This window comes from Apodemus sylvaticus, chromosome 5 (assembly GCF_947179515.1).
Source record: "Apodemus sylvaticus chromosome 5, mApoSyl1.1, whole genome shotgun sequence".
NCBI lineage: Eukaryota > Metazoa > Chordata > Mammalia > Rodentia > Muridae > Apodemus > Apodemus sylvaticus.
In genome coordinates, this window is record NC_067476.1 from 68,161,919 (window position 1) to 68,175,879 (window position 13,961).

A 13,961-nucleotide genomic window follows, 5' to 3' on the forward strand; every position below is an offset into this window, starting at 1 on the left:
CCTATAACCATTCTGATGCACTCTGCATCCCTTAGTCATGAACCCAGTAGAGTCCACACAGCATGCATCACGCTCCTGGCTCAGTGTTTGGACAAACTTATCAGATTTTCTCTCTACATTTCTGCAATTCTATCCAAATCCACCCTTTCTTCCATGACATACCACCAACTCTCAAGCTGGCCTCTGGAGACATTTCCCTTAATGGGCTGTCTGTCTATGATCATGATCCTCTTTGTGGCAGGCCATTGTATGTTGATACTTGCTTCTTATAGCAAAATCATTACCACCATCCTGAAGTGGCCAAGAGCTGCATGACAGGCAAAAGCTTTTTCAATATGTTCTTTAATTTGAGTGTGTTGTTTGTGGGCTTTTAGATCAGTCACTATTACTTATTTGAGGCTAAAGTCCACCAATTCTCCAGGAACTAACAAACTATTTTCTCTGCTCTATACCATTGTGATCTGCATGTTCAACTCTTTTTTTTTTTTTGATATTTTCATTATTTACATTTCAAATGTTGTCCCCTTTCCAGGTTTCACCTCCAAAAATACCCTATCCCACTCCTACTCCCCCTGCTCACCAACCTATCCATTCTTGCTTCCCTGTCCTGGCATTTAACTATAACTGGGGCCTTGAGCTCAGAACCAAGGGCTCTCCTCTCTTTGATGTCCAACAAAGCCATCTTCTGCTACATATGCAGCTGGAGCCATGGGTCCCTCTGGTTGGTCTTTTAGTCCCTGGGAACTCTGGGTACTGGTTGGTTCTTCCTATGGGGCTGCGAGCTCTTTTTTTTTTTTTTTTTTTTTATGTCTCTATAACCTTGAAATTGTACTTTGCTAGTTGAAAATTTTTAAATTGTTAATTTTTTTATTGATATAGTTTTATTTACATTTCAAATGACTTCCCCTTTTCTGGACCCCCGAAAGTCCCATCAGCCCAATTCCCTCCCCTGTTTTCCCACCCAACCCTTCCCACTTACCTCTTCTGGTTTTGCCCTGTACTGCTTCACTGAGTCTTTCCAGAACAAAGGGCCATTCCTCCATTCTTCTTGTACCTCATATGATGTGTGGATTATGTTTTGGGTATTCCAGTTTTCTAGGAAAACACCCACTTATTAGTGAGTGCATACCATGGTTCATCTTTTGAGTCTGGGTTACCTCACTTAGTATGATGTTCTACAGCTCCATCCATTAGCCTAAAAATTTCATGAATTCATTGTTTCTAATGGCCGAATAGTCCTCCATTGTGTAGATATACCACATTTTTTGCATCCACACTTCTGTTGAGGGACATGTGGGTTATTTCCAGCTTCTGGCAATTATAAATAGGGCTGCTATGAACATAGTGGAACAAGCATCCTTATTACATGCTGGGGAATCTTTTGGGTATATGCCCAGGAGTGGTATAGCAGGATCTTCTGGAAGTGAGGTGCCCAGTTTTCTGAGGAACCGCCAGACTGATTTCCAGAGTGGTTGTACCAATTTGCAACCCCACCAGCAGTGGAGGAGTGTTCATCTTTCTCCACATCCTCACCAACATCTGCTGTCTCCTGAATTTTTAATCTTAGCCATTCTGACTGGTGTAAGGTGAAATCTGAGGGTTGTTTTGATTTGCATTTCCCTAATGACTAATGAAGTTGAGCATTTTTTAAGATGCTTCTCTGCCATCTGAAGTTCTTCAGGTGAGAATTCTTTAACTCTATACTCCATTTTTTAATAGGGTTATTTGGTTTTCTGGAGTCTAACTTCTTGAGTTCTTTATATATATTGGATATTAGCCCTCTATCTGATGTAGGGTTGGTGAAGATCTTTTCCCAATTTGTTGATTGCCGATTTGCCCTTTTGATGGTGTCCTTTGCCTTACAGAGACTTTGTAATTTTATGAGGTCCCATTTGTCAATTCTTGTTCTTAGCGCATAAGCTATTGGTGTTCTGTTCAGGAACTTTCCCCCTGTACCGATGTCCTCAAGGGTCTTCCCCAGTTTCTTTTCTATTAGCTTCAGAGTGTCTGGCTTTATGAGGAGGTCCTTGATCCATTTGGAGTTGAGCTTAGTACAAGGAGACAAGGATAGATCAATTCCCATTCTTCTGCATGCTGACCTCCAGTTGACCCAGCACCATTTGTTGAAAAGGCTATCTTTTATCCATTGGATGTTTTCTGCCCCTTTGTCGAGGATCAAGTGGCCAATGGTGTGTGGATTCATTTCTGGATCTTCAATCCTGTTCCATTGATCTGCCTGCCTGCCACTGTACCAACACCATGCAGTTTTTAACACTATTGCTCTGTAGTATTTCTTGACGCCAGGGATACTGATACCCCCAGAATTTCTTTTATTGTTGAGAATAATTTTAGCTATCCTGGGTTTTTGTTATTCCAGATGGTCTTTTAGTCCCTGAGTACTCTGGGTACTGGTTGGTTCATATTGTTGTTCTTCCTATGGGGCTGAGAGCTCTAAATATACAGACTTTGTAGCACTGATTGTTGCACTGAGAATTGTTACATAAGAAATAGCCGAGTGGTGGTGGCTCACGCCTGTAATCCCAGCACTCTGGGAGGCAGAGGCAGTCGGATTTCCGAGTTCGAGGCCAGCCTGGTCTACAGAGTGAGTTCCAAGACAGCCAGGGCTATACAGGGAAACCATGTCTCAAAAAAAACAAAAAAAAAACAAAAAAACAAAAAGAAACAAAAAAACAAAAACAAAAACAAAAAAACCAAAAAACAAATAACCAAAAAACCCAAAAACAACAACAACAACAAAAAAAACCAAAAGCCCCAGGCGGTAGTGGCACACACCTGTAATCCTAGCATTCTGGGAGGCAAAGGCAGGCAGATTTCTGAGTTAGAGGCCAGACTGGTCTACAGAGTGAGTTCTAGGACAGCCAGAGCTATACAGAGAAACCCTGTCTTGAAAAAAACAAATCCAAAAAACAAAAGAAATTATGGCATACTCATGTGTATTAATATCTAAAATACTTTCTTTAACTACCTGTAGTGCAAGGAAACTTTTATCCTGGTGTCACAGAGTGCTACTTTTTTGCTACTGCCATTGAGCCTTTTGTAGGCCTCTATGCTAATGCCTAATCTATGCATCCATCTAGTGGTGGGCTTTTAAATAGTACAATCCTTCTTTACATAGGGAAGATTTGCAGACGTTCTCTTTGTCATTTTAATGTTCCTACAAATTCAGTCACTTCTTTGGCTTTGCCCCTATCCCTGATTCACTTGCTATGTGTGATAATCTTTGTGAAGGAGATGGTGGTCTTTCTTGGTGCTTTGTTATTACCCCTGTTCCATTTATATTAATAATTTTCTACCAAAGTAAAACCATGTCTACAATCTTAAAATTGTCATCAACTATATATTGGCATGAAAATTAAAAACATGCTGTTTCTGTTCATTGCATCTTGCAGGTGTGGTTTTAGGAATGTGACTCTGATAATTATCCTCAAGTAAGAAGAATATCATATCAACACTGAGGAAGTAATAATATAAAGAATTTTGCAAAATTTATCATGGCAGATTGGCAAACAGAATTTTTTTATTTGTCACAGTAACATTTCAAGACTCTTCTTGTTTAAGAATATAACTTTTGTTTTCTAAATGGTAAATATTTCCTAATAAAATTGTATTTATATGTGTTGAAGGATGGTATTGTATGCACTATCAAATAACTAGAAATTCAATATTCATACATACACCTTTGCATAATATTCACTTCCAAATTGCATTGGGTTTTGGGGGGTTCTTTTGTTTTGTTTTGTTTTGTTTGTTTGTTTTTGGTTTTTCGAGACATGGTTTCTATGTGTAGTCCTGGCCGTTCTGGAACTCATTCTGAAGACCAAGCTGGCCTCGAACTAAGAAATCTGCCTGCCTCTGCCTCCCAACTACTGGGATTAAAGGTGTGCTACACCACCACCTGGCCGCATTGGTTTTTAAAGAAAACATTTAATTAGGCTTACTAGTCCAATGGGTTAAAAGTACATGATTGCAAAGTTCCCCGAAGAGCTAAAAGTTCTAACATCAAATCACAAGCATTAGTCAAAAATGCTTACTGTGAACAGGTTGAGTTATCTAGCAGAGATGAGTAACCTTTTTTTTTTTATGAATATAGTTATGCGGGCTGGAGAGATGCTCTTCCCAAGGTCCTGAGTTCAAATCCCAGCAACCACATGGTATCCCAGAACCATCCTTAATGAGATCTGACATCCTCTTCTGGAGTGTCTGAAGACAGCTACAATGTACTCACATACCATACATAAATAAATCTTTTTCAATAAAAAAATGATATAAGTATGTTTCTCAGTTTTTGCCAACTTGCTATAAAGTAGTGTCTGTCCTATGGCAAGTGGAAATTGATTGAGGTTGGACACAGGAAATGTCTTTGGGCCATTTTCTTAATTTCTGAATGCTTTAGGATACTCTATCATTCTCTCAGTAGTGTTGCCTTTCCGTGGTATGTGTGTGTGTGTGTGTGTGTGTGTGTGTGTGTGTGCGCGTGTGTGTGCTGCTTCCTTTGATTGAACAAATCAGAGTAGTTAAATCAGTTAGCAAGAATCATGGCCTTTATCACATCAACAGAAAGCAAATGTAGACTAATTGGCAGCTATTAGATGAAAGACATGCTCAAAAACACATAGAACTGTACCTGGTTTGGATTAGAAATGACTCTCCAAAGAACTCAGTTTAAACATAAGATCCTCAGGTTTCGTTATTGATTTGTTTTTATAATATAGAGAATAATACCTAGAACCTCTCACATACTAAAGAAGAGTTTATGTTATTTAATTACATGCATAAGGACTTAAAAATATTATTTAGATGTATGTAGTTCTATTACTCGTGACTGTGTGTATTAAGTACAATATATGTTTGATTATACATGAAGTTTTATGTATGATAAATGTTGCTATTAAATAAATTAAATGTTATTAAGATGTTAATATGAGATATCATCTTCTGGAATCCATATTCTACTTCATAACTCATTCCCTTAAGTCACACAAGTAACAGAGATCCCATGAAAGACCCTGCACTATGCCCTAACCTTATACCTACCAACTTCCCTTAAAGATCCTGCCCTATGCCTCACCCTATACCTACCAACTTTCCTTAAAGACTCTGCACTATGCCCTATCCCTATACCTAGCAACTCCCCTTAAAGCACAGCCAGGAGCTATAAACTGCAACCCATCCCATGGGGTTCATATTCTGTCCCACACCTTCCTGCTAATTTGGAGGCTATGCTGGGATCACTGGCCACAGTCCAAGCCTCATCTAGGGAATTTTCTTTAAAGATATCTATCATCTTTTAAAGGTTGTATTTAAGGTCATTTTACTGCACTTCATTTGTGTTAGGTTATTCAAGGCTTGCTGTAGTGGGTTAGCTTTGCTCTGAATGTGCAATGTTGGCCAGGATCTTATTGTTTGTGTTTCTTACACTAGCCTTTAGGCATGTGGTTTTCCCTTGATATTGCTCGTGTAGCAGGTATCTAGAAGGAAGGCCTAATTTGATGTTCCCCTGTCCTCCTTCAGCAACACTCCTGTGGTAGCCTTAGAATAAAAGTACTTAGTGTAGCAGAACCTAGATCATCTTGTTCATTGGAACTCACACTTGGTCAGTGGCCAGACAATGGAGTTCAGGAGAGAAGCTGCAGCTGTCTCTGGGCAGCTGGCCATGCTCCTGCAAATAGACCCATTCTATCACCCTGCATAAAGCTCATGTCCAAGTGGTCTAAGACCTCAATAAAATTCCAGACATATTAAACCTGAGAGATGAGAAACTGTGGACTAACATTGAATGGATTGGAGAAAATTTCCTGAACAGAACACCAGTAGCACCGGCAGTTAGATCAATAAATAAATGGGGCCTTGAGACATGAAAAGCCACTGTAATCAAAGGGGCAAAAGAGCAGCATACAGAAGTAGAAAAATGCTCGCCAATCCCACATCTAACAGAGGATATGTATACAAAATATATAAAAAGTGAAAGAAACTGGACAACAACAAAAAAAAAAAAAACGCCAGTTTAAAAATGGGGTACAGAGGAAGGTGAGATGGCTCAGTAGTTAAGAGCACTGACTGCTCTTCCAAAGGTCCTGAGTTCAAATCCCAGTAACCACATGGTGACTTAACAACCATCTGTAATGAGCTCTGACTCCCTCTTCTTGTTTGTCTGAAGATAGCTACAGTGTAATATATAATAATAAATAAATCTTTAAAAAGCTAAGATAAAAATGGGATACAATTATTATAAGAGAATTCTCAATAGAGGAATCTTGAATACCTGAAAGAAGCAGTTAAATAAGTGTTCAACAGCCAGGCAGTGGTGGAACACACCTTTAATCCCAGCACTTGGGAGGTAGAGGCAGGCAAATTTCTGAGTTTGAGGGCAGCCAGGGGTACACAGAAAAAGCCTGTCTTGAACAGCAATATATATATATTTCATGGGAGATATAAATATATATATTTCATGGGAAATATAAATATATTAAATCAGTGATTAAGACTAAACTTTAAATAAAAGCATGTATTTATTTATCTTATAAATGCATCACAGGTATATTTAAAATGCATAAAAATGGATGTAGCAATGAGGATATAATCATCAATATGTATTGTGTCTATGTCAGTATCAATTATCTTCTCTTTCTTTATTCCCCTGACAGATGGGTCTATTTATGGGTCTAGACAGGAGCAAGTATAAAACACGAACACTTCTTTCTGGACACACACACTGTGGCCAATTTCTGATACCCCTTTCAATGTTCATTTTTCTTAATAATCACAAAACAGAAAATAAAACCAAAATGTACAAAAGGAGTAGTTAACTTCAGTTTCATTTTACTTTTCTCACTTAACATATATATTCTTTTGCTTAACTTCTTGAATGGAAAGAGAACGAATTTTCTTGAATCAGACAATAGCATTGGGAAGGACAATTTCCCCAGAGTGGGTATCATTTCCTACTTAAACACCACTGTGTTTGGCAGTACATAAAACACTTGAAAGTGTTTTGCCTGAGCAGATTTAAAAAAAATATTTAAGCCTTAAAACCTAAAGTTACTTACTATTTTCGTTCCCAAATCAATAAAGGTAAGATGTATATTTAGCTCACACTGCATTTGACTTATGTTTAATATATATTGAACTTGTCTCTTCTTTTAAATACCAGTATGAGATGGAATTGAAAAAGAAAATTAGAGCAAATCTTGTTATCTTATATTTTTATCACAAATATTGTTTATTTTTTACTCTTCTGACATTTATGACATAGATCAAAGAAGAACAAGATGCAGAATATGATTTTGTATAAAAGGCCAATGTATTAAAGAAAAATAATAATATGGACACAACATTATATTGTAGCTTGTATTAACTTGTTAATATATTTATTCAATTATAGGTATTATTATGTTTTATCAAGCTGTAATTTTAGATATTCACATATTAATCTGCTTTATAGGAATAAGTTGGAGATAATAGCCATTAAAATTTCTTACATTTTAAGATGATAATAAATGTATGTCATTAAACATGTCTGCCTTGTATTACAGTCAAAAGTGTCCCTAAAAGTTAAGGAGTAAATCTTGTGATTATAAAAACATTATACAACTATTAGCATGTACAGACATGTGTGTGCATGTGTCTTCTGTGATATTTACAAAGAGAAAAACCTTTTTGAATTCATGTGACTATACAAAACTTTCAACATTTATCTACTCTTTTTATGAATTTGGTCAGAGAAATATAAGCCCTGTGTACTCTCCATGTTACATGTATCAGTTAAGAAGAGAGTAACCATAGGATCATGCATTCAAAGATGACAGCTAAATAAGCATAAAGTGCTTGAATAAAACAAAAGTGCCTTTATTTCAAAAAATGCTAGTTGATTTCTTTGTTAGAGTATTAATTATGTTTTCTAAATGTTATCCATAGTCAGAAACAGTAGAAACCAGGGCAAACATCCAGAAACACCATGTTTTATAGGCAGAAAAAAAATCTCAAGGTATAGTTTTGGCCCAGAATGCTTGCCTTGTGTGTGTCAGTCCTGGACTGGAACTGCCGTGTCACAGAAAAAACTACACAATTCCCATTTGAATATTTCAATATAGTTCCAATATCATCTTACTCTGTAACATTAAATGTCCAAATTGCAGAATGTGAATAAAATTGAGGATGGTTTTACAAATGAAAAATTGAGATGCTTCCTTTCCAAACTTGAAAACAAAACAAAATTAAGAGAAGATTTTGTACAGTTAGAGGAATAAAATTCAGGCTATTGCTACTTTCCACTTAGTAGTTTGGAAGTATGATTAGACCTTGATTTAGAAATCAATTACACTATTGCTTTTATATTAGTACTTTTCAAACTTCTGAAATGATAATTGTGAGGGCAATAATTATCTACCAAAATACAACAAGGATAACACTTATGAACAGGTATGAAATAATTTAAACAAATGATTTTCTTTTCTATTTCAATCATTGTCTTTATAATAAGTTCTAGATTTAATTCAGTAGATGAAAAACTTAACCATTCTGTTATTTATTTTTAAGAAAAAATAACCTTGTACTTCAGTTTTTTTGCCTGGGAGCCATAGTTTTTCAATGGCAGGATTTTTTAATTTTCTATTCTATATATATATATATATATATATATATATATATATATATATATATATATATATATATATATATAATGAATATGAAATATACTATTTATATATTATAAATGTATATGTGTATATATATACAATTTTTGCAATATAACATTAAATTATCATTGAAGTGTCCATATTTTTTACTTAAAGAATTTTATATTTTACTGAGTAGTACTTATTTTAATATTTAATGTGAAAACCTGAAAATCGAAAACAAATACTTGTTAACATTTGATTAATATAAAATGTGATTTCCATTTCACAGCAGTGTTTTGAATGTGAACCCTTGAACACAAACCATGCATAGTTTTAAAACCATATTTAGAAGTGAGAGCCCTCTAACGATCTAATTTGTCCCTTTGTCTTTAGGTAAATAACAATGTGACAATTGGACAATAAATACTGAAAATAATGCCATAAACAAAAAAATTCTGTGAAAGTGGAAAATTATAATTCTTATATTCTCAATACTGACTACAAGCCACACACATTATGTAGAAAATTAAAACGGCTATCAAATGAAGGTAAATACATTGGTGAGAGGAGAGAGTATAAATATGTGGAAATGGGTAGATAAGTAAAATGTTTGCATAGTAAAGTGAAAATTTCAGTAAAAAAGATGAGTATTTTCATACCTTTTTAGGAAATTCTTTCAAGGATTCTCCATTTTTGAACAACTCATTTTGAAAATCTGGAAAAACTCAGTAAAATATAAATTTCACTGAGCAATAAATAGAGAACAATGAAAGATACACAATGATGTGATTATGTCAATTCCCACAGTAATGTATGCAATCAAGTTGACTGGGCTGATGGTAATATTTACAAAAGTTCAGGATGAGATGTGGTAACTCTGCTTTCCTGTAGTAGACATGTACATTATATTTCCTCCATAAAAATGATGATCTGATGGTTTCAAATCAATCTTGAGTTTAATCTAAATGTCATATGAACATGAAAATGTAATTGAAATTATTGGTCCCCATTTCCACAAAATAATGAGTAGCATCCAATGTAATGTGGCAGCCTGCATTTAAATAATTTCATAGAAAAAGGACATATGAACCCAATAAAAATGAGAAACTACATTTGTATATTAAAATGAACAACATGAAATTATTTTAAATATGTTTAAGAATATTTACCCAGGTATTAAAACCAATCTTAAATTAATGACAATGGAACACAAATATACCTAGAAGCCTTCAATCTGAGAAGCAAATTAATTATTAGAAAATACAAACAGAAATTGCCTATTTTCCTTACAAGAAGAAAATAAATATGGCACGGTTTATCACCAAACCCCCTAAAACCCTTAACATTTAGTATATTAGAAAATATATAGGACTATTTTGTATGCTGTTCAACATCAACAACAACAAAAAAACCAAGCTTTAAAAAAATATTGAAGCATGTAGAAGACATATAAATTTTGTTCATGGACACTGAAAAAATTGCAAGAGTGTCACCATTACTTTATGCATGATAAAATGAATCCAAAGGCAAGAAAATTCTTGTCACTTTTCTTTGAATCATCCCTACAGATGAAATTCACAGAAATCAGGGCAGAGGACAATGCCTCCACTGTGACAGAATTTCTCCTCCTGGGATTTTCTGACCTTCCCAACTTACAAGGGATTCTGTTTGTGATGTTCTCCATAATTTACTTAATCATCGTGATTGGCAATAGTTTCATAATTGTAATAACTAGAATTGATCCTGCACTACAAAAGCCCATGTATTTTTTCCTGGCAAATTTTTCTACTCTGGAAATCTGTTATGTATCAGTCACTCTTCCTAGGATTCTGTTCAACATTGCTACTCAAGACAGAAACATTTCTGTCCTCAGCTGTGCCACACAGATGTGTTTCTTCCTTATGCTGGGAGCCACTGAGTGTTTCCTGCTGGCGGTGATGTCCTATGACCGCTATGTGGCCATCTGCAACCCTCTGCACTATCCTCTGGTCATGAACCCAACAAAGTGCACTCAGCTGGCAGCAGGCTCCTGGCTTGGAGGCATCCCAGTCCAGATAGGACAAACCTGTCAGATATTCTCTCTACATTTCTGCAGTTCTAACCAAATAGAGCACTTCTTCTGTGACTTACCGCCCATTCTCAAGCTGGCCTGTGGGGACACTTCAATGCATGAGCTGTCTGTCTACCTAGTGGCTATGCTCTTTGTCGCTTTCCCTTTCACACTGATTCTTGCCTCTTATAGCAAAATCATTGCCACCATCCTGAGGTTGCCAACTGCCACAGGACGGGCAAAAGCCTTCTCAACATGTTCTTCCCACTTAGTTGTGGTGTTTCTGTTTTTTGGATCAGCAACTGTTACCTACCTGAGGCCAAAGTCCACCCATTCTCCAGGAACTGACAAACTGCTCTCTCTGTTCTACACCATTGTGACTCCCATGTTTAATCCACTGATATACAGCCTTCGGAACAAGGAGGTGATTGCTGCACTGAGAAAGATGTTACTTATAAAGTAATGCCTGAAGCTCTGGAACTAAAGATAGATAGCTTCTTATACAGTGACTGAACAAATCGGTCAGATTTCATTCATTTGATTGAAATATAATCAGTTTATGCTACTAAAATGTCTCCATTATTTTGAATGATAACCTGAAATTTATTCTGCTTTGAAATAATCTACACATATTAATATGTCTCTATTCAATAAGATATAATAAAAAGAGAATATTTTAATATGATATAATACAATATGAACCACAGTTTTTATAGGAAAACTTTGAGGACATTTCTAATTATTGAAATTTGTGTTGTAAATGCACAGGTAAATATTTATCTTAATATTTTAACATAAATGTCAATATATGGTGGTATTCTTTCATTCAACATTATATAAAATTAATTATTAATAAAATTATTAATAAAAATTAATATCAATATGCTTTGCTGAATTGTTAAATGACTTAATACGATTAATATTAATATACTGTTTTTCACAGTTCTGGCATCTTCTGTATTTGTCACAACATAAATAAATGTGACACAAATATTTCAACCTAATATTAATCATTATAGTGCTCAGCCATAACACTATGTTAAAATCTGCTTATTTTCTTCACATGCTTAATATCAATGTACAAGGGTCTTTATAATATATTTATTACATTTAACTTCTATCAGTTGTGTCTTCAACTGGCATAGTTTTCAATGAATCTCTTATTACACAAGCTTCCAATTTGATTATATATACATATAAATATATACATATATATACATGTATATATATATGTATGTATATATATATACACACACATAAATAAACGTGGCCATTGATAAGATGGTTCAGTGGGCAAGACAGTTTTCTCTGTAATCATATATCCTAAGTTTAACTACCCATCATCTATGTTAAAATATTGGCATGACTACACATTTGACTTTTGTCTCAGTACTGTGAGGAAGAGATAGGTGTGTGGCCTTGTGTGTGGCCTGTCTTATTTCAATTAAATGGAGAATACTCTCATTAAAAATTTAATGTGTGGAGGACAGCTATAGAAGGACAACTGATATGCTTTTCTGACTTCTGTGAAAGTACATGCTTCCACATGCACACATTGTACATACCACATGTACATACATACATAAGAAAATGTACACATAGGGCTAGAGAGATGGCTCATTGGTTATGAGCACTGACTATTCTTCCTAATTTCTAGAGTTCAAATCCCAGCAACCACCTGGTGGCTTACAACCAATGGTAATGAGATCTGATGCCCTCTTCTGGTGTGTATGAAGACAGCTACAGTGTACTTACATGTAATAATAAATAAATCTTTGGGTCCGAGCTAGAGTGTCTGGAACAAGCAGAGGTCCTGAGTTCAATACTTGACAACCACATGATGGCTCACAACCATCTGTCTAGCTACAATGTACTCATGTACATAAAATGAATAAATAAATCTTTAAAAAAATATATGGAAATGAAATTTTTGCTTTTTGAAATTATTTTTTGAAACAATGTATTGAATGTTTGTATTAATTTTTATTTAAAAGTTTGGTGGGTTATCCACTAAAATAATCACCACCTGTTTGGTTTGGTTTTGTTTTCCATAGTTGTTTTATTGTTGTGGTTTGTTGTTGTTCTTGTAAGATATTGCTTACTGGTGATATTTTACTTGAGGTTGTAGATCTATTTAAATTCATGTCTGATGGCATATGTGATCTAGATTTAACTTTTGTAAGTAGTGTGTACTGAGATAATTAGGCATTTCTTCGACATTTAATAATGTAGAGTAAAACAAGTTTTAAAAGTATGACCTTACGATTCTCTGGATTTCTTCTTTTTTTGTTCTTGTGCACATTTTTATTTCTTTTCTTTTCTTTTTCTTTTTCTTTTTCTTTTTTTTTTTTTTTTTTGGATTTTGGTTTTTTCGAGACAGGGTTTCTCTGTCTAACCCTGGCTGTTCTAGACCTCACTCTGTAGACCAGGCTGGCCTCAAACTCAGAAATCTGCCTGCCTCTGCCTCCCAGAGTGCTGGGATTGCAGGCGTGTGCCACCACTGCCCAGCCATATATATATTTCTAATCCTATTAATGTGGAGATTTTCTCTCATTGTTAATTTGAATACGTTTTGCCAATCAAATTTCTGAAAGAACTAACTCCTTCTTTATTGATTTTTTGTATTATATTATTTCTTGTGCCTACTTTGTTTTCTTCCCTGAGTTTGATTGTTTCTTGCTATCTACTCCTTTTGGGCGTGATATCTTCTTTTAATATAAGAGTTTTAGGTGAGATATTAAGTTGCTGGCATCAGATCTCTCCAGTTTTTCTTATGTAGGCACTCAGTGCTATGGACTTACCTCTTAGTATGGTCCTTATTGTGTCACATACATGTACATACACTATGTACTTATTTTTATTAAATGCTAGAAAAACTTTAATTATCTTTTTTAAAGCAATTTATTTATTTATTTATTTATTTATTTATTTATTTATTTATTTAAAATCCAGGCATTGCCTCTTCTTATGGTACCTCCTCTCACAGTTCTTCATCCCATTTCTCCTCTCCCCTGCCCCCAAAGAATTACTATTCTGTAATGGTAGATCTGCTCAATCTAAGAGTGCAGACTGTATTCATATTGAGTTGTGTTTCTTTGCCAGGACTAATTTGGGTTAGAGATTCACCACAACAAAGGAGTGTCAAGTATATTGATTTGAACTCAACTAACCTGGGATAAATAAATGTTCACTACCTCTCAATCCCTGAATAGAACTTGGGCAGCTATACATAGGCTGAAGCAGGGTGGATTGGAAGCTCACTGGATCTGAAGGGG

The 13,961-nt window shown here is 35.1% G+C and overlaps 1 protein-coding gene across 1 annotated transcript; it reads left to right on the top strand.

Annotated features, from left to right (window-relative positions):
- Positions 1 to 10,195: 10,195 nt before the first annotated feature.
- On the top strand, positions 10,196 to 11,149 carry LOC127685576 (olfactory receptor 10AG1-like). The gene has a single exon (XM_052182882.1). It carries the CDS (start codon positions 10,205 to 10,207, stop codon positions 11,147 to 11,149), a length of 945 nt encoding a protein of 314 aa, XP_052038842.1. The 5' UTR covers positions 10,196 to 10,204.
- The last annotated feature ends 2,812 nt before the right edge of the window (positions 11,150 to 13,961 follow it).

What these genes read in the sequence shown, in the direction of transcription:
- LOC127685576 (XM_052182882.1), top strand. Translation starts at nt 10,205, where the DNA reads ATGAAATTCACAGAAATCAGGGCAGAGGACAATGCCTCCACTGTGACA.